The sequence below is a fragment of the Xiphias gladius genome, chromosome 16 (assembly GCF_016859285.1).
Source record: "Xiphias gladius isolate SHS-SW01 ecotype Sanya breed wild chromosome 16, ASM1685928v1, whole genome shotgun sequence".
Lineage (NCBI taxonomy): Eukaryota > Metazoa > Chordata > Actinopteri > Istiophoriformes > Xiphiidae > Xiphias > Xiphias gladius.
Window position 1 is genome coordinate 438,659 of NC_053415.1, and position 26,581 is coordinate 465,239.

The 26,581-nt window shown below is 39.1% G+C and overlaps 1 protein-coding gene across 2 annotated transcripts; it reads right to left on the reverse strand.

Annotated features, from left to right (window-relative positions):
- Positions 1-1,303: 1,303 nt before the first annotated feature.
- Positions 1,304-14,285, reverse strand: LOC120801745 (uncharacterized protein C21orf62-like). Of its 2 annotated transcripts, none has more exons than XM_040148965.1 (4): positions 14,188-14,285; positions 13,958-14,091; positions 7,992-8,141; positions 1,304-3,291 (listed from the first exon to the last, which is right to left on the reverse strand). In XM_040148965.1, exons 3-4 carry the CDS (start codon positions 7,995-7,997, stop codon positions 2,464-2,466), a joined length of 834 nt encoding a protein of 277 aa, XP_040004899.1. In that variant the 5' UTR covers positions 7,998-8,141; positions 13,958-14,091; positions 14,188-14,285; the 3' UTR covers positions 1,304-2,463. The 2 variants fall into 2 exon arrangements, 1 of the variants encoding a protein (XP_040004899.1); XR_005709128.1 differs by lacking the exon at positions 1,304-3,291 and adding an exon at positions 6,919-6,989.
- Between the last annotated feature and the right edge of the window lie 12,296 nt (positions 14,286-26,581).

Genomic DNA, 26,581 nt, shown 5'->3' on the forward strand with positions numbered 1-26,581 from the left:
ATACCCTTTGCTGTATGTCAGTTATTTCGTGATATTTGTGATAAAGACTAGATTTTGCCACAGGGCCCCTCTCTAAGTCCTCAGGAATGCATGAGCCCCATTAAGACCGCTATCATTTCTTTAGGGGTACATATTATCAAAAAAATTGTATTCAGTCAAATTATCAAAAAGGGATTGGCACAGGGCAGTTTCGCTTTGCCCAGTTGGTAATCCACCATTGCAAAAATGACCACAAACATGTTCTTTGCTCTGTTGTATCAGTCAAACATTCACCTCTTCACTAAGAGCAAAGAGTTCTTGTGCTTTTCATTAAGCAAAAAAGTACAGAGCAAACAGCTGTATTCAGCACCAACAGAAAACACAACTACAATTCTTCACCTTAAGGACTAGTTTGCCAGTTTAGCAAGGATGGCACTATTGGGCCCCGAAATATTTAAATCTATTCTGGTTTGCCCAGTCCTAGGAATCTTGGGCTTAGCCTGTTTCATGGTCATGTCTGCTGCATGAAGAAATTATGACAAATTAAAGTAAAAAAAACAACAAAGTGTCTTAGTAAGGTGTCCATCACAAGCCTCCAGAACAGCTTCAGTGCTTGGGCATGTAAGTTTTTGACATTGGGATCAGTGTATGTCAAATAATCTTAAATCAAGATCTGTTTACTACTTTTTTCAAAGGCTTTTCAACTGGCTCTTGTGAATGCAAAGTGTTGAAAGCCAGTGGCACACAGTTCACACCGTGAGTATTTGGATAGGTGCACATTTTTTGTTATTTGGGCTCTGAGCTTCAGCACATTCAATTTGGAATATACACGCAAAGCCTCAAGCATGAAACACAAAAGTTAATGGAGCATCCTAATGCAAAAAAGTTAGCCTACAGTTTTTAGATGATATGCCATGTTGAGCTGCTTTGCAAACTGCAAAGCGCACAAGCTCAGAGCAGACACAAACTCAGAGTTGCAAAGTTGACATTTGACATTTGACTTTTTGGTCAATTTGGAGCTTACTCTGAGTAAATGTTCGGTAAACATTCAGTAAATGTTAAAGAAGTTAGACATAGCAGGTGAGTTAAAATTGTGAAAATGGGGGTGTTTTCAGAACCGCCCCTATTTCACAGGTACTCTGTCCTTCCCGTTGCCAGCGTAAATAACTGATTAATCCTGGAAGGCTATTGATGCAACGCTTTTCACCTTATGAAAGTAACACTGGCGAATGTCCGACCAATGAAAATCTGGTTGGATGAGAGGACATCAACCAACCAACCAGTCAACCGGGTCCAGCTGACGGCGCTCTTAAAATTTAATGTCATTTTGACCTGTTACATTTCCTATTGACCTATCAGTTCAACTAAGCAAAGAAAGCTAGTAAAGCTAGCAAAGCCATGCTGATCAGATAATCATGACACCGAAGCATCTCAAGCATCAAGTAGTATATGATAGAACCCAAATATTTTGGGATCTACACAGATGGAAAAATTAACAACAAAGACAAGCCTGTTTGCTGACTTTGTGAAATGAAGCTATCTTAATCTATATCCACAACAAATCTGAGGGCTCATCTGCTGCTGCTGGATCCTCACCGGAAGCTTGTAAAGAGACCATCGCCAATAAGATAACAAGATTTATATGCAAGAATATATTTCCCATTTGCAATCTTTCAGGAGATTTTAAGAGTAATGACAGAACCGGAGCCTCAATATACAATTCCATGTTGCATCTCAAGACAGATATTGCAGTTGTGTGACACCACATCGGATTAATATAAACTATACTGAAGGGCAAGACACTCTGACCACTGTTGGATGGACTTCGCTTTCCATGCATGCCAATGTGACAGTCAAATGTTGCTATGGTACCAACAGAATGTGTATGTGCATGTAAAACACTCTTCAAGATATAGACATTAGAAGGTGCTGAGATAATATTTATGCATGTAAATACAATGTGTGTTCATAGCGTTGAAGCATATATGTGCACCAGTTCCGAAAAGTTAGCACAAGCAAAGTATTGCCTATAACAGAAGCAGAACAGTTGTGATGTAATGATCAGGGTTATTGTAGCTTTCTGGTTAACATATCAACATTACCTATCTCACGGTTTTATACCCAATTTATGCTGTAGTAAGACTTGAAATTGTAGCTGGTGTAAGCATTACCCAACTTTGTGTTCATATGAGTTATGAGTGCAGAAATATCTGGGCAGTTCCTTTCATGAAATCAATAGTCTCCTTGGAAAAGTACATCAGGGAGAACAAAATGTCTGCCTTTCTTGAGAGATAGGTGAAAGCCATGTTTAGGCCAGAATGATAGCACAGCAGCCAGTCATACAAAAAAATAATATATTCCACAGAGAGAATGTCAGATGTACATTGTTTCTTTGCAAAAAGAGAACAGAATATATCCAGCTGTGTTGTATAAAATTCCTGTAACTTGTACGGCAGAACTGACTGTGCCCTTGAGAACTTGTTGTTAGTAGACAAACGTAATGAGCAGTTTCTGTAGAGGCTCTGCAGCCTGCTCAGTGGGGTCCATAGGATCATCAGGAGCAGTAGGGGATGGCAGAGCGAGGGGAATAGCCAGGTGTGGAAAGTGCTGGGAGAGGGTGGGAGCAGGTGGTCCAACAACACTGTATGCCTTCAGGGCAGAGAGCCCGTTAAGCACTGCTACATCTAGGATGGTCACGTGGAAGGACGAGGAGAATTCAAAGGAGAGGGCCTCTAACTCCACTGCAACCCCTCCTGCAGGGAAAATTGAAATCTCCTGGTTGGGGTAGGGTGCTTCTGGTGCTGCACTGTGGATCTTGAGGGTGTGTAGACCTAGCAAAGCAAGGTACTTACTGTCCATTGGTTTTATTCCACAAAAAGACAACTGTAAATGGCCAACCATGCTCCTGTTCAACAGTTCCTCCAGGACCCAGAGCTCCTTTACCCAGATGGTGAGTCTTCCAGGATCTTTTAGCACAGAAAGGGGCAGAGCGGAGCGCAAAACAGTGTGGCATCTGCACAGCGAGTTGGCCAGAGCCTCATTGCAGTCCTGCACAGGTTTAGAGCAGCTGCAGTTCCGCAGGTTGTACCCTGGGGCGTCACCATCGAACAACAGTGTGGTATTGACTAGCAGAGAAGTTTCAGATGTTGGGGTAGAGTGTGTTGTCTGGGTGATGGGGGTCAGGAAGAACAGCAACCACACTGACCGTAGCAACAAGGCAGGAGAGACTGTGTTTGGAGACATCCCCACTGAGATCAAATAGACTACATCTTCAACAAGTGGAGAGACCAGATTGTACAAAGATGGACGAAGCTGTGAACAGATAGGACAAGTGAAGTTATCATATGTACATACAAGAAATTATTGCCATATACATATATATTCTCATATAGCCAGATAGCAGTCCAAGTACTAACAGTTGGAACAGAACTGAGAATTTACATTTTGATACCAACTCTCAGAAAAGAAAAAGGCTCTGTAGCATCAGAGATTTACTCATCCCTCTATGACTCTCTCCAGAACTTCACAAAAAAAACATGACACAAAGAAATCCTCTTTCTCACTCTGTGCCCTGCATCTGCTTTGCGTCTGTGTTTTTACAATGTGGAGGCCATATTAAGCTCTTTATTTCCAGTCCAGCCTGGCTCTCTCTCTCTCTCTCTCTCTCACACACACAAACACACACACACAATTCGAACCACTTATTTCTTGCTCTCCCACTTTAATGGGGAGAGGTCCTTCCAGGCCCCAGGCTACAGCAGATGGTATACAGCTGCTTATAAAGGTCCCTACGCTATGCTGCGCTGTTGTGAAAAAAGCTGATGCCAGCCACATTAAATGTTTAGGAATAATCCTAAACTGGTCTCTTTATTTTGTCATTCAGGAATGGTTGAAAAGTGGACTGAATAAGCAGTCTTAACTTCCGGAGTCAACTTTTCCCTGTCGTCTTTTTCTTTGAAAGAGAGGAGAAACAGTGTTAAGGTTGGACAAAGACTACTTTATTGTCTAATAACAGGTCTGTAAAAAAAAGTCCATGTGATGCATTTGGTACCAAAGATACAATGTTTACATTTTGGGTCATATTAGCACTGGTTTCTTACACTTTACTGAAAAATGAAATTGTCGTAGGTTCAGAGTCAATTCTCTAGTTTAACTCTTATATTCATCAGACATTTGATTTTCTACAATACATTTAGGTAGTAGGTAGTTTAAGTCAAGCAGTCTGATTGGTCAGAGATGCGCCTGTCACCAAAAAATTAGAGTAGAAAAACATCTCTTCTTTCTAGTTTTTACACTTTGGGATGTGGTCGTTTTTGATTAGCACCACTTTACTGAACTATAATTAACACACCCAGGATTCAAATTCATCTGGACACAGTAAATCGGTCTATAGCTGTAAACTGACAAAACTGTGACAAGCTGAGACTGTCATGATGGGATATTCTTGGGATAATCAATAAAATATGTAAAGCTTTTGTAGTATTGTTATTATTAGTGTTAAATGGTGTTAACTATTGGTGACAAAAAGTGTAACAAAAGTGGCCTTTTGTTAGAGACACTGAATCCAACTCAATCTGACACCAAATTAAATGTACTACTGCACAGTATGGCACATTAAGGAGCAGACTGGCATTAAAAAACAACAAAACAAAAAAAACGATTGCACCATATATACATTAGTTTTTTGTGGTGTGATGTAGCAACATGTTAAATTTATTCAGTTTGAGCATTTATATGCTGTGTGAGATAATTAGCAGGTTGAAAAGAGCATACACACATTTTATTCTGTTCAAAACGCCTTTGTACTTTGTTTCTCCGAGAGACACTTACCCTTTCTCTAGAGCCTGCTTACTAGTCACATGGGATGCTATTTACAGTGATGTTCCCCGCCTTAGTCCTTATTCCATTTCAATGCAAGATCTTTTCCCAGAATGTGACAGAAAAAGGCATTAAATTTCTGTTCCTGTGAATAGTTAAGCGAGTTAAAGATGATTTCCGAAAGGCATAAAGTTAAGATGACCAGTTTCTCTAATATTTTAATCAAGATTACGTTATTTCCATCTTTTACTGTTTCAAAATTATTAAAAAAGGAAAAGGGCCCAAAACAGATTTTATCACAGCTTGTAAACGCTTTCTTTTCTTTTGGTCCTTGTTTGGGGGATTTTTGTCCATTCTTCCGTGCAAAAGGCTTGTAATTCTGTGGGATTCTTGGGCTGTCTAGCATGCACTGTTCTTTTGAGATCTATTCACAGATTTTCCATGTTGTTTAGGTCAGGGATAGTGAGGGTCATGGCAAAATCTCAGCAGATTTTGAGATGGTTTAGGATCATTACTGTTGTAGAAGCCATACTTGTTTAGATGTTGCTTTGCAAACTTCTGATGCTGAATTTTGTGTTGAGGACGCAGAAAAGCTTTTCTTCTGATGACTCTTCCATGAAGGTCATATTTGTACAGATGTCGCTGCGCAGTAGAACAGTGCACCACCACTCCAGAGTCTGCTAAATCTTTCTGGGGTTCTTTTAAAGTCAAACAGGCATTTTGAGTTGCCTTCCTAGCAATCCTACGAGCAGTTCTCTCTGAAGGTTTCCTTGTTCTTCCAGACCTCAACTTGACCTCCACTGTTCCTGTTTACTGTCATTTCTTAATTACATTATGAAATGAGGAAACCGCTACCTGAAAATGCTTTGCTATCTTCTTAAAGCCTTCTCTTGCTTTGTGGGCATCAATTATTTTAATTTTAAGAGTAACAGGCAGCTGCTTAGAGCAGCCCTTGGCTGCTGATTGTTGTGGCAAGGTTTGGGGATTAAGTAATTTATAAAGCTTTGAAATTTGCATCACTTGGCCTTAACTAATAATGTTTGGGAACAAGCCATCGCCCTAACAAGCTAAATAAGGTCTGAGACCTTGGTAAAAGTTATCTGAGAGCTCAAATCTCTTGGGGTGCCCAAATTAATCTTGCTTAAAATGTTGAAAATAATGTTTCAGTTTATACCTTTTTGAGATCAGGTCATCTTCTACTAACTTAACTAATCACAGTAACAGAAATTTTGCTGGGGGGGGGGGGGGGGCTTTTTTCATGCCCCTGTATGTAGAATACTCAAAATTTACATCATGCTCTGCCGCAGGATCAAAATAAACTATAGCTTCAACTTTTGATGTGGATCTGTATAATGAAGAAAATTAACCCAACCAACAGAAATCAAAATCTTTATTGCCTAAAGTATACTGTAAATGGTGTTTGAATTGTTTCATGTATTATAAAGTATAAAGTGAAACACTTTGTTTTTTTAAGACCAAAAGAAGGTGACATGCTCTTACTGAGTAATTGTGAGTAACACATTATCAGCTCTTATTCAAGAATTTAGTTTTTTTACCTCCTTTTATAGTTTTGTGCACTATATTAATTGTAAACCACATTATGACAAACATACATGAAGTGTCCAAACTTCGTTTGTTTTTGTTTTGTATGTGTGTGTGTGTTTGTTTGCTTGTGTTTTCATTTGTTAGTTTTGTTTGCCTAGATTGTCTTCTTGGTGAATTTGAATCAAATTTTCTACAGGAGTCTAAGATAAGAATAATTACTTGAGAAGTATTTAAAAACAGTTTTCTATTTTATAAACTTCTGTTAAATGTTGAGCACTGGATGAAAAGTGTATTGAAAGTTTTCTTAATAACTGAAGAGAGATTATGTAACATGATGGCAGAAGAACACTCAACCCAAACGCAGGACACAAACTCAGTTCAAATTAACAAGAGTGAGTTTATTGCTTGGCTCAGCAGGGAGATGTAGCTGAGCTGGGGGTTTTGTAGCAAGGGCTAAAGGGAAGCGGGCAGCAGGCTGAGAGGGAGCAGTGTGGGGAGCAGGGAATGCGGTATTCTGGGAAGGCAGGGAATGAGTTGATGAGTGGGCAGGCATGAGGGGTTTGGAGGGCTGGAGGCTGGCAAGGAAAGCAGGTGATCTGGAGTGTTGCACTCTGATGAGCGGGCAGGCAAGCAGGCGAGTAGTGGTCCTGAGCACAAGGAGACAAACGTTAGCACGAGGAAAAAAAACTCGAGCAAAACTTAGAATGTAAGTTCTAAGCGGCCTGAGCGTAAAAAAACGGTCTGGCAAAGAGTGACTTTAGGACCCTGGAATATACACTGCTTGCTTAATGAGATGATGAACTGCAAGTGTGCTGGCTGAGAGAGAGAGAGAGAGAGAGAGAGAGGGGGGCGCCATGCCCCCGGCGCTCACACACAGACTGACAGGAGAAGACAGAAAACATAGGGAAAAGGGAAACACCAGAAACACAAGGGAAAAAACTGGAGTCACAGCCCAGACTGTGACAGCTGTTTCTTATATCAAAAGTGCTGCAGCACTTGTATGTATTTGCCATTCTGGTAAATCTTAAATTTATGTAATGACCAAAAGTGGTCCAAGGACAGAATGCTTGTGAATTCATTTTTTACACTATGAAAAATGATATTTTGTGATATTTTCATACAACTGTTGATTAACTTCTTTACAGGAATCATGTAACATAAACTGCTTGCTACTTAGACCAAACTTTCCTCATGGAAAGCTACATGGTTGGAAAAAAGTTCTACTAGCTAAGGACATTCATATCAGCCATTTAAACGGTTGAATATTTACAGTAAAAAATAAAATGATCTTTCCAGTGCTTTAGCATATTTTAGCCCATTTACTACAATCACTTATACTTAATATCACAATTTACCATTTTGCAAAACATGCTGCTGTATCTTATAAATGTGCAAGTAATTTATTTACCGTTCAAGTCTGCAGGGTTTAACAAGAAAAAAAAAAAAATCTATGCTAACCATGCAACAATTGAGTAACATTGGTAAATATTTATGCAGACCTTTTTGATTACACACCATAGGCAAATTCCAAATTGATTTTCATGTTGCAGCCTTATGCTAAAATCGTTTAGATTAATTTTTTCCTTTATCACTCCACACTCAATTCCACATAATGACATTGGTCACACAATGTCACTAGTTAACCTAACCTGCATGTCTCTGGACTGCGGGAGGAAGCTGGAGTACCTGGAGGAAACCCACACAGGCACAGGGATAGATGCAAACTCCACACTGAAAGGCCCCGGTGGAATTTTCTCGCTGTGAGGCGACAGTGCTAACTACTGCACCACCGTTCTGCCCTAAAACGAAGAAATAAAGTGAATTACCATACATGTCATTATATGTATTTCCTTTTCATGTATGCATTCATAATGAAATGAAAACACATTAAAAGGACAATTATTTAGCTTTTTGTCTTTAATAACTGAGTGAATTGAACGTTAAGGTGCATTAGATTTCAGTGTTGTCCAACAGGGGGTAGCATTGACCAGTCTATACTAAATTTAAAGCACTAGTATTTATGAAGAGAAACAAGGAAACTTTTTCTTCTTCGAGATGATGATACATTTTCCATGCCTAAATGAAAAACAAACTGTCCACAGCTTTGGAGGCAGAACCATTAGTGGAGCTTATCATTGCTGACAGAAGCTGACAGCAACAATGAAAGTCAGCCTTTCACATTAAAACATTGTCCTGTGGGTGATCCAGTATTATAGACTGTAGATTTAATTATATTTGTCAGTGACTACCTTTAAGATATGGACCTAGATCCTGCTATGTGCAAAGTGCTTAGTTGCAGTAAGTGTTGAGAGCTAATTAGTGTAGTTAGCTAGCATTAGCTTACAGTAAACACTGATTGGTTTAATGGAGGAGGGTATGCTAATGCTAATACATGTCAGCAAGGTAGATAGAATGGGACAAAAGGATGGATACATTTTGCAGTGCATTTCAAATCTTAATTATACAGCTTCAGTGAAGAAATGGAACATGCTGATACAGAGTATATATTATATGGTCAGGCTGTGTTGAATAATTTAACTTTAACAATCTCAAAGGTGCTTTAGGGCCGAGTCAATGCAGGAAAAGTAGATGTTAAGGGGCTAAACCGTAATTTGGCAGTAAAGCCCTATTTTGGTATCATGACTATGCTGTTATAAATAAATGTGACTTCACTGTGGTTGGTTTACAGTAGCAGCTGCCCTCCGTAAACACAGCCTCTCCTCTCCACCCTCCTCTGTCTTACCTCACTGCTAATATTAGTCATTGTCTTTCCAGCTCTTCCCAGCATCTGGCTGTTCCCAGCATCTGGCTATCCCACACATTATATCAGCCACTTTCTCTCTTTTTCCATCTGTCTGTCCTTGGTCTCTACCACTCCCTTTTTATTTCCCTGCCTCTCTCTTGTTCCCCTTTTTCTCTCTTTGGCTTTCCTTTCCTCCATCTCCATCTCTGTAATCCCTGCAACAAGTTCCAGCTGCAGGATGCTGGGAGGGAGGCTTGAACAAAGCTGAAAATGGATCACTGAAAACATATTCCATGATACTCAAATGACAAAGTGGGTTTGATACTATTGATTTTGAGTGTAGTTATTTTAATATTATTCACTTATGTTAACTGTACAAAAATGCTTATAAAGAGAAATGTTGCACAGTTGTGTGTGTTGAATAAATATTGTCATTAATGTTAGTTGGTGTCATGCTAGTAAGTCTTTCCAGTTCTGAACCTCTGCGTTTGTGAAAGCAGAGTGTGTGTGCATGCAGCTATGGGAAAATAAAGACCGCAAGTGAGGGAAGAATTACAAGAAAAGAGTTTAATCAGATGAATGTGTTTGAGAAAGAGTGCGAGGTGGCTGCTGCTCTACATGGCTCCAGCTTGTTAAAGGAGAGGCTCAACACATTCCTCTGACATCATGCTCCACCGCAGGCACCCACCCTAATCCTCCTTTCCTCTGTCTCCACCTCTCTCTCAGTTACAGTCCCTCTCTTCCTTCACATCACCCATCTCTTTTCGATGTCTCCCACTCCCCTCCCTCTCTCTCAGCAGCTGCAGCTCCACACGACTACAAAGACAAAATTGAAGGGGTTTCACTCCAAAAACACCAAACGTGCATTAAAAAGGTGTTCTGAGATTCAGAGCTTATCGTATTATACTATTTAGAATGCTATTATTGACAAATGTATAACTGAAATTGACTTCCATTTATAAATAGGTCACTTTAAACTCAACCGAAATAGCACAAGCTTATAAAAAAATTAAGCCTGGTGCCCTGGTGACTCAGTTGCACACCATGTGCTCAATTGACCCTTGAGTTCTGACAAATTTTTTGGTCTCTTCCTACTTCTCATGTTAACTGTTTATAAAATATCTAATGATGCAGAGTCAGGATCTACCACATATACACAGTAACATCTAATTTGGTGTAAGTACTGTACTAAAGGATAAGGTTGGTGTTATTCTGTGTTTTCCTTATTGTCAGTATATCCCAATAAAAGATAAAATGTAACAATTTGTTAAATTTAGGAAACATTTTGAGTCATATTAATACTTTTGGAGAGTGAGCTGAGAAGATCAATACCAACCATGTTAAGTACAGACCAAGAGCCAAAAGCAGTTAGTACAGACTGGAAACGAGGAAACAGCTAGCATGGTTGTTTTCAGAGCTCAAAAATACACCTACCAGCATCTCTACAGCTCACTTATTAACATGTGTGTGATTTGCTTAAACCATATATAAAAAGAAAGGTTCAAAAACCAATGGGTGGTTTTAAGGGGGAGTTACATGCTGAAAATATTTCTTGCCAAATAGCAGCCTGGAGCTGTGACTTCCTGGAGTCTTGTCATTGCCAGTCAACCAACACACATCCAGAGATGCAGCACAGAAGTACTGGGTGGATGGCTAAACTGCTAAAAAACTGTGGGAAATAGGGGTGCTGAGAGTGCTGCAATAACCCCACCCCCAGAAAATAGCGGCCCCACCTCCAGTGGACTGAGGTATAGATTTGTTTTTTTCTCTCTAATATTTTGTATAGTGTCCTATAGTGTTTTGCCTGTATTAAAATCGGAAGATTTGGACTGGGTGTGCAACATCCACACATCCACTTCTCATAGCTATGTCCCTAGCTAAGTCCCTGATTGTGTATCGATTTAACAGTAGGTACAATGTGTTAATTACATGTGAGATTTAGAGGTTGTTACATGTCTTTTTAGCTTCAGACAGAGCCTGGCTGCTCTCTCCCGCAGCTACTCACCACCCAGTTCTAGCTCAGTAGCTAATACACACAATAGTGGTCTCAGTCCCCTTATTTAGTCTTATAAAGAACACAAATAAGTTTATTTCCTTTAACCTGCAAAAAAATCTTTTTTTTGGCCATTTGTGGGCAACGGAAACAGGTTGTGAACACAATATTGACATATTATCACCTTTAAAGTGGACATGGCAAACATCATCCCTTAGAAGAGAGATTCTCCCCCCACACCAAATCTAGGTCCATTGTTCCCTTTCTTTTAGCTCTGTTTTTGGTCTCTAGCAACTCTTGAGGGAAATATCAGGCTCTTTAGCTGCTAAATGCTCCACTTTGTTCACCAGCTGGTCTCTAACTGCGTCTGTCTGCTGTTTAGTGCAGATAGTGTACAGTGGCTTTTTATAGCTTTTTCTCTGAAAACAGCTGCCTGCTGCAGCCAAACAATATGCTATGAGAGCGGTGAGAATGAAGCAGAACAGTTAAGTTAAGTTATGGTCCAGGCAGATAAACAATGAGCTGAAACTCACTATAAAGCTTTGTAAAGCCCAAAGGGAGCTGCAGATTCAGCTGAAAATTCACTGTAGATTCATCACTACCAGGGATCCCTTTTACACTGTCAGTGTTTTCACATTTACATTTGATATGGTGTTATTGTAAAATTTAAAATTAAAATTTATTTTTAATAAAGGCTGAGTTATTTCCTAAAAGAGAAGGGCACTATAGCTTTTAACAAATGTTTCTCAAACAGGAGGAAAAATGGCATTTTGGTACTATTTTAGGTGGCAGATTAATACACATTTAGTGCTCTAGTGAGTATTAGTGAGTACCTATAAAATCAGGACAGTGCACGGAGCTGATAGATAGATCAGGTCTTTGATACACAGACAACACTTGCTAGTAGAATCAACTCACTGTTGGTTTTGGTCTTTTCATGTGATTTGTTCACAATAAGAAAAATACAGAATATCACTAGATTTATGGTTTAAGGAATTCACTGAACACATGCAAATAATCATACCTCATATCAGAAAAGCTGCATAAGCCATAAACAATTCAAGTGAATACTGAAACATACAGTAATGTTATTATCACCAACATAAGATCCCTGTTTTTGTAAGTCTGCCATTAGACATTTAAGAAGTGTAAACAACGGAACATCACATGTAATAAACAGGTTTAATATTTGTATAACAGTGCATCCAGTGTTCCATAAACACTATAAACACTGGATGCCAGTTTACACATCTATAGCCCTCTCTCAGGCTTTCACTTAACATACATACAAATCTTAAATACAGTAGCAGATGCTGAAGACCTCTCCCCTCATACATTTGTCTTGCATTAGGACTGCAGGCATGTTATTTTTATTGACTGTTGTACAGTAGAATTCAGTTAGCAGGCTGTAAAACAAAACTGCAGAGTCTCACATCTGGCTAATCTCCCCACCAATCACCATTTTACTTTGATTGGACTTGGTTGGACAGAATGAGAGCAAAACTTAATTTTCCTAAACTATTTCTCCTGGGGATGAGGGGGCGCAGTAGCAATTTTCAATGAAAAAAAGGACTTTGACAGCCTGCATGTGTTCTGCTAGGTTGCAACACAGCACAAACAAGTATTGTAGTCTCACAAATAAATTAGTTCAGATTACATTACTTTAGATTAGTAGAAAAATACATTTAATATGTGTATAGATCTAAAACTTATACATGGATTGGAAGTCCTTGAGGTGCTCTGCTATGTGTTATGGTACGGCACCATATTGCTGCCACCTTGACAAAAATACAGAAACAAATAAATAGATTTAAATATTAAATTAACAAAATGTTCTATTTTTTTTACAAGATCCTTTTTCATGTTAGAACATGATATTTTTCATGTTATTGTAACATATTTTCATGTTGTTACCAGATACAAAATAATTCTGTCTTTACAAGAAACTTTGTATTATAACAACAAATCACTTTATCTTGTTTATATCACAAAACTGACTAACTTTTCTTGTTATATCATGATAAACTGGTATGTTGTTGTAATAATTAAACTGAATAATTTGGTATCTAGTAATCACTAGAAAATATGTCATAATAACATAAAAAATATATTGTCATAACGTGAAAAGCATCTTATTAAATGTTCTTGTTATAACAACATACTGAGCAGATAATTATTCTTTTTTTCTTTTGTCATGGTAGCAGCAATACACTACCATACAAGAGCTCCACATTAAGTAATTTGAGGTGTTTGATTACATTGGTTTATTTAGTTTACGGTAGATTACTTTTCTTTAGATAAAATTACATTTGATTACATTAGATAAAATAATTTTACACTAGGTTAGATTACTTCAATTGAGATTATATTGCATTAGATTAGATTATTTTATACTGGATCGCATTATTTTAAATTAGTCTAGTTTAGATTACATGAGTTAAATTATGATTAAGAGATTAGTTAAAAATGTTGGTGTCAATTATATAAGTAAAATAGTCAGCATGGATGATGATGTTCCAGACAGCACTATTCATTTTCCTATCAGGCAATGGAACCAGAATGTCCAGTTAGGCTGACAGATTACATCATTACTCAGCTGTCTGTAGGTTTTTTCTGTGATTTCAGCCTCCACTTGTTTCTCATTATAGAATTATAAACTGAACAATTTCCCACAACAAATGTATAGTTGCTATTGAAAAATAAGGTCAGTTTTGGTACACCAATTATGGACTAAACATCAAAGCACAAACATTTTTATTTACATGAAGAGAATGTGAGATATCAGCAGCACATGTGTGTCCTGTATGTGTAGCATAAAAACAACTGATCAAACAGGCCTACTATATGACAGCACATGTGCATGAGTATAGCGTACTTACGTGGACAGCTCAGTGTTGCTTAAGGTGGCATACTACTGCTGTCTGTCTTCAAGCTAGTCTATCCAGCTTGCGGTGATAGTAGCAGCAGCTTCCACATCTGTATGCAGGTTGACTGGAAAACCTAATCTGTTTGTCTGAAAGCACGTGAGATAGAAAGGGAGACATTGTCAGGATGGAGGGAGAGAGTGAAGGAAAGAGAAGGAAGGGAGAGAAAAACAGAGAGGGCTTACTTTCTGGACACTGGATAGATACATTTCTCTTCAGATTTGACAGTATGGCAGACTCAAACACTGTCCATTTTCTATGCTTTCTTCTTATTTTTTTCCTATTCCCTCACTCTTTAGCCCCACTCTCCTACTATTTTGGTACCCGCCTCTAATTTTTGAAGGCAATGATTTTTTTTCCCCCCTAAAGACTTGCTGTGTACTCTGTCATCTTGTGGCTCAAAAAATTACTACACCAGGCTAATAATTTTGGCAAAATAAACCAAACTTAAGTTGTAGTATATAATGTGTTTGTTGGAAGTTGTGCTTGTATTTGAAGACTGAATAACAGTAGTTAATGACAATGACAATGAGTTTGGCCTGTTAGTGTGATTTATTAAATTTTATGTTTTATTTAACAAGAAAACCTTTTTTAAAAGAGAGACTAGGCCAAAGGAGCAGCAAATAAAGTGTGGAAATACACATGGTAAGTTTACATTTTGGATTACGTTATAGTCACATGATGGTTTTGTAAGGTCCAGGATATGCATCATAATTTGGATAAGGTTTTAGGATTTTGTCCAAATATGGATTACTATGAAGAATTATTGGCTTAAAGTTAGGTTTAAAGTAAGAGCAAAGTGATCAACCAGGCAAAGATGGGCAAAGGTGGACAACTGCGCCGGGGCCCCAGACCATCAGAAACCAAGGTTCACTATGTAGTAACTGGTTTGTGGTAATTCTATTAACTCTGTTTGGGAATATGGGAATATGCACTACTAAATAACAATATCAACTCATATGATAAGGGTTGTAATGAAAGTCCCAGCAGTTAATTTTTGTCTTGGGAGCCCCCCAGCTGTTAATCCAGCTGTGGATGAGGCTGTAGGGGACAATCCTGAAGCCCTCCTCACATCATTCATCAGTTCGGTAGCAACTTAACGTAAAATGTGAAGAAATGTTGAGAGAGAGGCTGAACTGAAAACCTTGGCAGGAAGTGAACTCCAGTAGTCAACAATGCATGGACCAGTTCTTGAGAATCGAGATCTGATACCAAATTCATGCACAGCAATTACACATAGGTGTAGAAAAGAACATATCAGCCCATTAACCATGATACATAAAAAAACATCTACATGTCCAAATCAAACATGTTACAGGAATTATTGATGGAAGGTAAAGTTAGATGCACTGACCAGGGCAGAGCCAATGACACAATAAAAAATAGATTACAGTTTATGAATTAGTGTTTATCAGTTTTTCAAGACCCCTCCAAAATTTATTTTGCTGATCAACATGTCACCCACTCCTCCAGGCGGATTCCTACCTATTCAATACCCCGAACCACCCACCTGTATTTGAGCCCAGTCTTCCTTGTCTTTGGCTGGTCCCTCCCCTTTTCTTTCTACTGGTTCCAGCCACCAATCACAAAGGGCATGGTCGGAGATTATTTCAATGTACTGTGCGTGGTGGCTATTCCAGACCCCCCCGCTGAAAGACATAAGTTGGTTGGCACTCCCACAACTGAGTCACCTCTAGAAATGCTTCTGGGGTCCATCCCGGGTCCACTATCCTTTGGCCCTCTTGCGGAAGTTATGAATAAGGAGCCAGTCTCCTGGAACAAGGGGCGATGGCTTAGCTCATCCATTGTAACAGGCCTTATCCCGCTCTTGTCTGTGTTGGGAATGCTTCTTTGTGGCATTGTATGATGACTCAGGGCTTTGTGGGGCTGCTTTACCCAGCCTTGTAGAGTATGGGACTCCATAGTGGGGCTCAGGCCAGTTTTCCACTACACAGGTAGTCTGGCGTGTCTCCTGAACACCACAGTGCAGGGTCATCCCTGTGGTACTGTTATAGATCTGGTGGCTGGTTGAGCCACTGTGCCTGGTTGTTCTCTGTCAGGGAGCTTAATAGTCTCACTGGGGTTGAATCTCTCGCAGGCCCTGTTTTCCAGGGGATGATCTGCTGTGGTGCAGCTCTTTTGGCCTCTGTAGGGCTGGCAAAGCTCTCCTATGACATTTCAAACGCAGCCCTACCGTCTGTCAAAATACATTCTGGGCAAGCAAAAATCTGGATAAGACTGCTGTACAGGGCTTGGGCTATCATATTAGCAGCCTGGTCTTTGCTAGGCACTGCAGAAGTATACTTTGCCAACAAGACAGTCATCACCAGGATATACGATATGTGGACATCCCAGAGACAGGAAATCTACCCCAACAACTTTGAATGGATTTCAGGTAGTAATGGGTAATAAAGGAGCTCTCACCTCAGGTCCAGCCATAACTCACATAACTGTAAGGTGATGAGGAACCATATACTTCAGGCCGTCGCAGTTGCTGCTCCTTCCATTGTTGCATCCTGGAAAGGTCTGGATCCCTGGCCTGGCGTTTCTCCCACATTCCATCTCCTTCAACCATAACCTGGTCCGCATGCACTGGAGCCATTTCCCCTTACTGCTCAGGTAACGTGGACTAAGCATCAGCCTTTCTATTTTGAGTACATGACAGTATTTGATGGTGTACTTAATGTTTGCCATCTGGGCCACCCATTGCTGTCCCACTGCTCCAAGCTGGGCCACGTCAGGGTGCACCAAGGGGTTATCTTTAAAGACAATAAATTCTGTAACAGAGATAGCCCATAGAGTCTTTAAACTTCTTGATGACTGCCCATTTAAAAGGCCAACAGCTCCAGCTAGAAGGAGCTATAGTTCTGGTTGTCTTGCTGTGCTGGGTGGAGGCTATAGCTAGCATAGTCACTGCTCCCAGACCCTCAAACCTGGCATCCATGTACAGCGTAAAAGTTTGAGAGAAGTCTGCATATGCCAGGACTGGTGCATTAAAAAGGTCTCTTTTCAAATGGTCAAAAGTCTGCTGGCACTCTGGGGACCAGCTAATGGGTGCTGTCTTTTTTGCCTGTATGTTGGCACCAGGTGTCAGAGCATTCAATGGTGCTGCGATCTTGGAGAAATCTGTTATGAAATGGCGATAATAACCAGCAAAGCCAAGAAAAGATTCTACCTGTCCCAGGGCCTGAGCTTCTTTGCAGGTGGCTGTGAAAGTCATATGTTCATTTCACCGCATCTGACTGTTAAATTCCTGCTTTATGGGTCCTGCTTGTAAACCAACTATGAGCTGGTCAAGCAAAAGATCACTCTCTTCAGTTTCACCTTCTTCCCGCTCTTTCCATCTGAAAAACAGTTCCCTCACTCTTGGTATGAAAGCACTCACACTTTCATCAGCCTGCTTTTTACAATTAAAAGAAGCTAACCTGTAGCGGTGTTTTAGTGGCTGGTTTGGCACACGGGTTTTGTAAGAGATCCAGTACTTTCTGTCCAGTGTTTTTTTTCCCTTGGATTAACTAGCTGCAGCTCACGCTTAGCCTCCCCTACTAGGGGGCCCAACATGAAACCAGCTTGCTGTTGTTGACTCAGTCTTTGTGTCCTTGTTACAAGACAAGTTTACATAATAGAAAGATGCAGTTAAATCTCCAGTGCAACATCATTTTTAGAATCAAGTATAAATTACAGTAGAAATGGTAGACATAAGAAACCACAATACCAAAATAATACTTCATATATAGCTTACAGCACTTGGTGCAGCAGTCTGTATGCTCTATGAGCAAAGTTGAAAGCCTGGGTAAAGGAATAAAAGCTGCCTTTATTCTGCAGGTTATCTGTAATGCATAGTTGAAAAAGCTATTGCAGCAGTTCATAATTAATGGAGGTAATGTGCAAAAAGTCCAGGAGCCATTATTCATCATGAGTCATGTGTGAGGCAGTTTATTTGTGGCAGGCTCACAGCTTGGGGGAAAAAAGCTGTTTTGAAGTCTATTCATTTTAACAATTTCTTGGTTTAGTTAGGTCATTATGAAAGGGACAAAAAGGCAACCTGATAGAGTATTCAAATGTAAATTTGCCCCAGGAACAACATCTCTCTAAATAAAGGATGCTCTTGGAACAGCACACTGATATTAACTATAGTAATTGAGAACTATGAACTATATGAACTATGAACTCTAATGTTTAAAACTAGTTACAGTTTGTTACAGCTACGTCCAACATGGGGGCAAGAGACCATGGGATTGTAAGACTAGGATGTTAAGGGAATAAGAGTAGGAAGGAAATAGGAGAGGGTATGGGTAAGGAATCACTGCTTTTTGAGGTAACTCTCAAAAGAAAGAACTAGCATGGAATTCTGCTGGGAGAACTAATCTCTTGCATCAAAAATATATATGAACAATAGGTCTTTCTAAAGTCAACCATACCAAAAGCTTAGCACGTAAGTAGGAAGTCAGGGGTGGTGGAGGAAGCTGCAGCAGCACCGTTAGCATAAATATTAAGTCTAAACTATAATTGATCTGACTTAATAATATGGCTATCAGGAAAAAGGCAATAAAGGGCATACTTACAAAAATGTAATTTACCAAATCCAAATCTGAAATACTGTACACACAGATCCTCGCAGACATGCATGCTGTAAATTTACAGACCAGTATGCTGTCTTTTTCTCTGGTACAATACGGAGTTAACTTGTTTGTTCTCCACTGAATCATGGTATCCTCATGTGAGCACCCAGCAACCATTAGCCAACCACACACATTTGAGTTAGATAAAACCAAATACCCTATGCATAGCAAAGGCAGGTGACTGGTGAGACATGATGATGTGGTAAATGAAAGACTTGACAGCCCCCTGTGTGAGGCCACAGTTTTACTACTAGCTATCACTTTGTTGACTGTATATTGGAACTACAAGTTCAAAGACTAATGGAGTTCCATCAGTGAGATACTGCTGGACATTAAAGGTCTGCAAACACGATGCAAAATTTGATTTTGCTGGAATGTTTTTGCAGTCTGTATATATTCACCACACAAAGCCAATGCAGTCCAATAGTCCAACCTCATGTGTGGAGTGCACTCTCTGCATGTTGTAGAGCTCAGTTGGATGGACTTCAGAACTGCTCTTGAATTTTCTTTAAGATTTGTTTGGCCTTGTTTTTGCGCGTTCATAAAGTGGAGTCATAAAGTGTATAATTTTCTACAAAAGCTACACAGATGTGACTACAATTCACACCATTTAGAGCAAAACTGCATCTGTTTCCATCATTCCATTGACTTAGGATACTGTTACGCTGCCTCTAAATTTCCCTTATGAGAGTTCTTATGAGACATTAAATACCCGTTGTTTGAGCTTGGTACTGGAATGCTTCCACAAAGTATTGAAGGATGTTGAGTGTAGAGAACCATTTGTTGGTACTATATAGAATTCTTTTTGTGAGGGTTTTAGACGAAATGTAGACATCTATAGTTTAAAATGCTGGTCACACCAGGATCTAAAATCGCAAAATTTCTTGATTTTAATTAAATCCAAATGAATCTCTGCTTTTAGCGGATCTTCTCATAGGGGTAAGTAAAGCAAATCCCCCAAAATTTTTCACATCAAGTTCAACTTTTGTTTTTGACATGCAAATTTACACCGTTGAGCTGTCTTGTAAATCCTGAGCTTAGAGGGGACAGAGAACCGGAGAGTGCAAAATGTAGGAAATAGCTTATTCGCTGTGTTGCACCATTAGCTTTTATTTAACCCTTCTTTGCCAGAGTATACTGCTCCATGAAAGAGCGGTGGTTTGAGAAGAAGAAGCTAATGAATTTTCAAACTGATTGTTGCCAAGCTCATTAATTCAGTGAGTTTTATTTGACCCTCTTCAATAAGTTTTTATTAAACAAAATGGTTTGCTATGATGAATAAAATGCCAAGGGGAAATAAACAGAGTAGACAGTAGACAGAAACAACAGAAAAACTCCCTGAGTTGTTGTTACTGTTTAGCACTAGTCTGGCCATGCCAGCTAGCAAGTTATCAATTAGTCTCACAATGAATATCATGAGGAGTCACACATATACTTGTCTGAAAGCAAATGAAAAAGAGTTATTTGGGATTCAGGACAGGAACGAATCTTCAGAAGATGGTAATAAAGGGAATTCTGATATCAGTTGGGGAGAGGAAGGAAGTGATTTTGAATGTCATTGCTTGCTCTGGTGCACCTTTGGTGAGAATATTACTTTCTACTGCTTGGGAGTATACATTACCTTTCTTGAGCTCATCTGGAGATTGGAGATGTAGAGAACCAGCAGCGTCTTATCTCAGAGAGATAGAATTTGATATTCCTTCATTCATGATGGACTCAGAAGTTTCTCTTTCTCTCTCACACACATGGTTAGAAGTTTAATTTCCCTCACAGCAAGCGTGGCATGTCTACACTGGTTGAAAATGAGAGCTAAAAACATGTTTTGTCATATCTTCAAACATTAATAGCAGACCCCGTGTTTGGCCTGGACCACGTGTTCACTTAAAGAGTACAGAGGTCCTGCAACTAAACTACAACAGCAAATAAAATGTGGGAAATGCTATCGCTGGCTGGATTATGTTCAGAGGCAATGCTTTTTTAATGAAGGAAGCACAACATGTATTAATGGCAGCATAACTGCCAGAAAGTGCTACGGGTGGCAAGCGAACAAAGTGCACAACTGTCACACCAGGACCAGGATTCATATCCACAGTCCTGTCTTTGGTTACGTTTAGGCAACAAAAGCATTTTAGTCAAGGTTAGGGAAAAATCGTGGTTTTGGTTAAATGTAAATAACCAAAATAGTCACCCAACAGCATGGTGATTCACTCCAGATTTCATAAATCTGTTATGGTTATATATCCAGTAATTGTGAAAAAAACTTGGACAGATGGACAGATTACTGATTTAAAATTTAACATTTAACACAAAATTTAACATCACTACTAGCAGGGCCAAATAGGGTTGAAGCCAAATAAGGTAAACATGTTGGTTTTCCTGGCAAAGAATATGTAAAGCACTGTTGCACTCACCGAATGCCAATTTAGATTTAATTTTCTTTTTTTTTTTCATTTTGAAAACCCTATTGACTTTTGCTGTTTACCTTACATTACACTACAATGTGAAAGGGATTGTTTTTTATTCTTTGGTTATTTATCTATTATTATTCATTATAATTGTTATTCTTATTATTCTAATTTATTTGGTTCCATACTGTTTGATAAATTCACTCTTTTTACACTATGTATATTATTTAAAACTGTGTAATTTCTTCATGTAATTTAATAGTACAGGCAGCAGCACAGGACGAGTATGCAGGCCAAGCTGTCATCCGTCTGTCAACCACCAGTAGTGGTTATAGTATCAGCAGTAGTAGTAGCAGTATTTTTAGTATCACCAGCAGCAGAAGTAGTCGCCGTAGTATCGGCAGTAATAGCAGTAGTAGATGGGCCAGGTTCATTATCTGACAAGGGAAAAGTACCACAGATCAGCAGTAGCAGTAATATTTGTAGTATCAACAGCAATGGTAGCAGTACTAGTTATAATGCCAGCAGCAGTAGCAGCAGTAGTTGTAGTATCAGCAGGAGTAGCAGCAGTGGCTGTAGTAGTAGTAGTAGTAGCAGTAGTTGTAGTTTATGCAGCAGTTGAAGTAGTTGATGTAGTATCAGCAGCAGTAGTAGTAGTTGTAGTACCAGCATTAGCAGCAGTAGTACATGTAGTATCAGCAGCAGCATCTGAAGTAGTTGTAGTATCAGTAGTAGTAGTAGTAGTAGCTGTAGTTGTAGTATCAACACTAGTGGAGGTAGTAGTTGTAGTATCAGCAGTAGTAGTAGTAGCAGTGTTTTTAGTATAAGCAGCAGTAGAAGTAGTTGCCGTAGTATCAGCAGTAATAGCAGTAGTAGTAGCAGTAGCAATAGGTGGACCAGGTTCATTATCTGAGAGGGGAAAAGTACCACAGATCAGCAGTAGCAATAGTATTTGTAGTATCAGGAGTAGTAGCAGCAGTAGTTGTATCAGAATCAGTAGCAGGAGTAGTTGTACAGTCAGCAGTGGTAGCAGTACCAGTACTTGTAGTATCAGCAGTAGTTGTAGTATCAGCAGCAGTAGGAGAATTATAGTATCAGCAAGCTGCTGGTAGTATTCTGAGTGAACACAAAAAAAAATGTATTGCCATGTGCACGAACAAAATCTGAAAAGTAAAAGATTGAAGATTCTTATATTATATCTTAGATTATATTATAATATATTTGAAGGTGGTGAGGTTGAAAATAGGATAGGAAACCAGAGTCTAGGCACAAGTGGTGGTGGTGTTCGAATGAAGAAAATGATCTGGATTAGGTGATGAGTGGACTCTGATGAGCTCGACCTGGGCACTGGATATGAAGACTGGAGGTAAATGTGGTAAAGGGGTCACAGCAATTCACACTGAAATGACACCTGATAGCAGAAGAGAGGGGAAAAGATTAAAAGTTTGACAGCAATGACATGATTGGCTGTTTGAGACTGTGGCAAAATCTGATTGGTTTACCAAAGACATCATAGTTAGCTGATTAGAAGAAGCATGAAAAGACATTTCATCCAAGTGCATGAACAAAAGGAGAAAAATGAGAGATGTGAGTGTCTTTGGTAATTAGACCCCTTTGTGACGTCGTTATATATAAAGGGGTTGAGACTTAGTGTAGAATAGGAAACCCTCCAAAAGAAAAAGAAAAAGTAAGGAAAGAACAGGAGAGGAACACCAAACTTAACATATATATATCAATCCTTACCTTACCAGATAGCAGTCTAGTAAAATAAGTAATAAGGAAAATTATATAGAGAAATGCATGCTGAAAAGAAAATAATTATTATGGATAAATTTATTATATTAAATACCGCCATGAATGAGGTTGTGTTGATCATGATGTGATGTGATGTGATGAATGAATGAGGTCACGGTTGGCCTGAAATGACAACTTATGTCTTAAGCTTACTAGATAAATATTTATCTAAGTGAAAGTTATACGAAATGTGAGCTGAATACCAGAACAAAATCTAAGGTCAGCATGTACAACATAGTAAAAGGTCAGCAAGGACCAAACTGAAATAAAAGGTCACTGAACCAAACAGAAATTAAGGTCAACAAAGAATAACTTAAATAAATGGCAACAGAAATTTAAGGTCAGGTACCCAAGCAGAAATTAAAGTCAGCAATGACAAACAGAAATTAACGCCCTACAACCTAACTGAAAATACCATGAGTGATGGTTGAGGTCAAGTAGACCATGGTTTCAGCACGTATAACATAATAGTCCTTACGGTCAGCGTAAGGACTAAACTGAAAGAAAAAATCAAAAGACCAAACAGACATTAAGGTCAGCAAAGACCATCTTAAATAAAATGGCATTCAAAAAATTTAAGGTATGATGAACAAACAGAAATTAAAGTCAGCAATGACGAACAGAAACTAAGGTCTGACGACTGAACTGAAATTACCATGGGTGATATGTGAGGTCAGCCATGACCAGCATTGTTGTATAAACAACAGCAGTTGTAACGACCATATACAGAACCACTACTAGTTATATGCATGACTTAACAGGGAATCAGAGCGTCTGAGATCTTTGATTTAGGAGAACAGCGCTAATGTTACGGTAAATGTCGGAGTTATAGGCAGATGACCATTGCCCCATTGGTGCAAGGAGGAAGAAATGCCATTATTGGCTGCAGAAGTAGCAGCACCTATCCTAAAAGAACACCCTGAATAATGCAGAGGGGATAGCTTGCTTTTGTCGAGGATTTGCTTTAAACAATAGTTAAACCAGGGTTTTGATAAGGGAATATTCCCTGGAATGAGAAATGGAAAGAGGGAGCTATTGATTGGTATAATTTGTAAGTATTTTATCATAGATTTAAAGGCGCAAATGGGGGAATCAGTGCGAGCCACAATTATGGAGCAAGCACCTCTATATTTGGAATGCTTACGATGTAAATTTGGAATGCTTACGATGTAAATTCATTTTGAGATGTTACATAGGTGAAAAAAGGCAGTCCTAGAAGTTTGTTTTATGTGGGAGTTAAGGGCATATCCTAATCAAAGATAACAGTGGTGCTGGAGATCAGGGCAATGCCATCCAGAGAAACTATATCATTAGATAATGAGTTTCTGAGGTGTTTGGGGCCAAGTACAATAACTTCAGTTTTGTCTGAGTTTAACAGCAGAAAGTTTCTGGTCATCCAGGTTTTTATGTCCTTAAGGCAAGCTTGAAGTTTGTCTAACTGATTGGTTTCACTGGGCTTCATTGACAAATACAATTGGGTATCATCTACATAACAATGGAAGTTTATGGAGTGTTTCCTAATAATATTGCCTAAAGGAAGCATATATAAGGTTTATAGAACTGGTCAAAGCACGGAACCTTGTGGCACTCCGGGACTAACTTTTGAGTATATGGAGGATTTATTGTTAACGTGCACAAACTGAAATCAATCTGATAAATAAGACTTATACCAGCTAAGAGTGGTTCATTTAATGCAAATTAAATGTTCCAGTCTCTGTAATAGGATATGATGGTAAACGCTATCAAATGCAGCACTGAGATCTGACAAGTCCTGAAAATCCTGAAATAAACTATTGTTATGTAAAAAGTCACACAACTGACTGGTGACTGCTTTCTCAAGCATCTTAAAGAGAAAGGGAAGGTTAGATCTATAGTTGGCTAAAACATCTTGATCAAGAGTATGCATTTTAAGAAGACGTTTAATCGCAGCTGTTTTAAAGGACTGTTAATACATAGCCTGTTAATAAAGACATACTTATTATATCTAGTAAAGGGGTTCTAACTATGGGTAAAACTTGAGGGGTGACCAGTACTCCCACAGGAGTTGCAGGAGACGATTTGACAATCTGGAAATCATCGCCAATAATTCAATGTCGAGTTCAAGCAAATGTTTGTTAGGCAATGTAGAGCATGGCTTTGCTGGAGAAGGCTTAATGATATTAGTAGATTATATTTTTTCCATATTTGAGATTATGGTCACCAATCAGGGCAAAATAAAAGTTCTTGCCGTCTTTCTGGGTAGAAGGAGCAGATTACATAACGGTAGACACCAAAGGCAACCGGAAACTGACAGATTGATAAATTTTTGTTTAACTGGGGATCTGCAGACTTGAACATGACGGTGATACTTTCCCCGGTGGCAATAGCTTTATTTCACTCGGGGAATGGCAGGATGAGGCTCACTAAATTATCATCTTTGCCTTTAAGGATTTTAGACCTTCAAGGACATACGTTTGCTGATTTAGGAATGTATGGCATACTTAGTAAAGAGGCTGGGAATGCTGAGGCCAGTGAATGCTGAGTAGCTTCCATAAAGTAGGTGTGGGTGTGTGCAGATAATTACGATAATTGTGAATGAATTCGCTCAAAGATAGTCTTCCTGATTGAACTCATACTGAGCTCCATTACTACCAGGAGTAGTAGGAGTAGTAGTTGTAGTATCAGCAGCAGTAGCAGTAGTAGATGTAGATTATGCAACTATAGCATTAGTCGCTATTGAATCAGCAGTAGTAGCAGTAGTAGTTGTATCAACAGTAGTGGTAGTATCTGCTGTACGAGCAGCATTATTTGTAGAATCAGCAGCAGTAGTCGCAATAACAGTAGTAGCTGCAGGATCAGTAGCATTAGGAATAGCAGTAGTAGTTTTAGTATAAGCAGTAGTAGCAGTAGTAGTTGTAGTATTCATTTAAATATCATCAGAAGTAGCATTAGTAGTTATACTTGTAGTATAAGCAGCAGTACCAGTAGTAGTAGCAGTACCTTTAGTATCAGAGGTATTAGCAGTAGCAGTTGTATCAGCAGTAGTAGCACCAGTAGTTGTAGTAACAGCAGCAGGAGTAGCAGTAGTTGTAACAGCAGCAGTAGCAGTAGTAATTGTAGTATCAGCAGCAGAAGTTGTAGTATTTGTTCTATCAACAGTAGTTGTAGTATCAGCAGTGTTAAGTGTAGTAGCTTTAGTATCAGTAGTAGTAGTAGCAGTAGTTGTACTACCAGTTGTACTACCAGTTGTAGCAGCAATAGTTGTAGTATCAGTAGTAACAGTACTAGAAGTAGTTTAGTATCAGCAGCAGTAGCAGTTGTAGTATAAGCAGCAGTAGCAGTAGCAGTTGTAGTATCATCGGAAGCAACAGTAGTTGTAAAATCAGCAGTAGTATCAGCAGTGGTTGTAGTATCAGCAGCAGTAGTAGCAGTAGTAACTGTTGAATCACCAGCAGCAACAGTAGTAATTGTAGCATAAGCAGTAGTAGCAGTAGTAGTAGCAGCTGGTGGGCCAGGTTCAATATCTGAAAGGGAGAAAGTACCACAGAAAAGCAGTAGCAGTTGTTGTAGTATCAGCAATAGTAGCAGCAGTTTCTGCTACTGCTACTGATACTATAACAGCTACTGCTACTACTGCTGATAGTACAAGTAGTTCTGCTAATGCCGATTATACTACAATTACTAATGCTACTGCTGCTGATATTACAACTAATACTGTTACTCCTGCTGCTACTCCTGTTAATAATACAACCAGCACTACTACTGCTGCTAATATTACA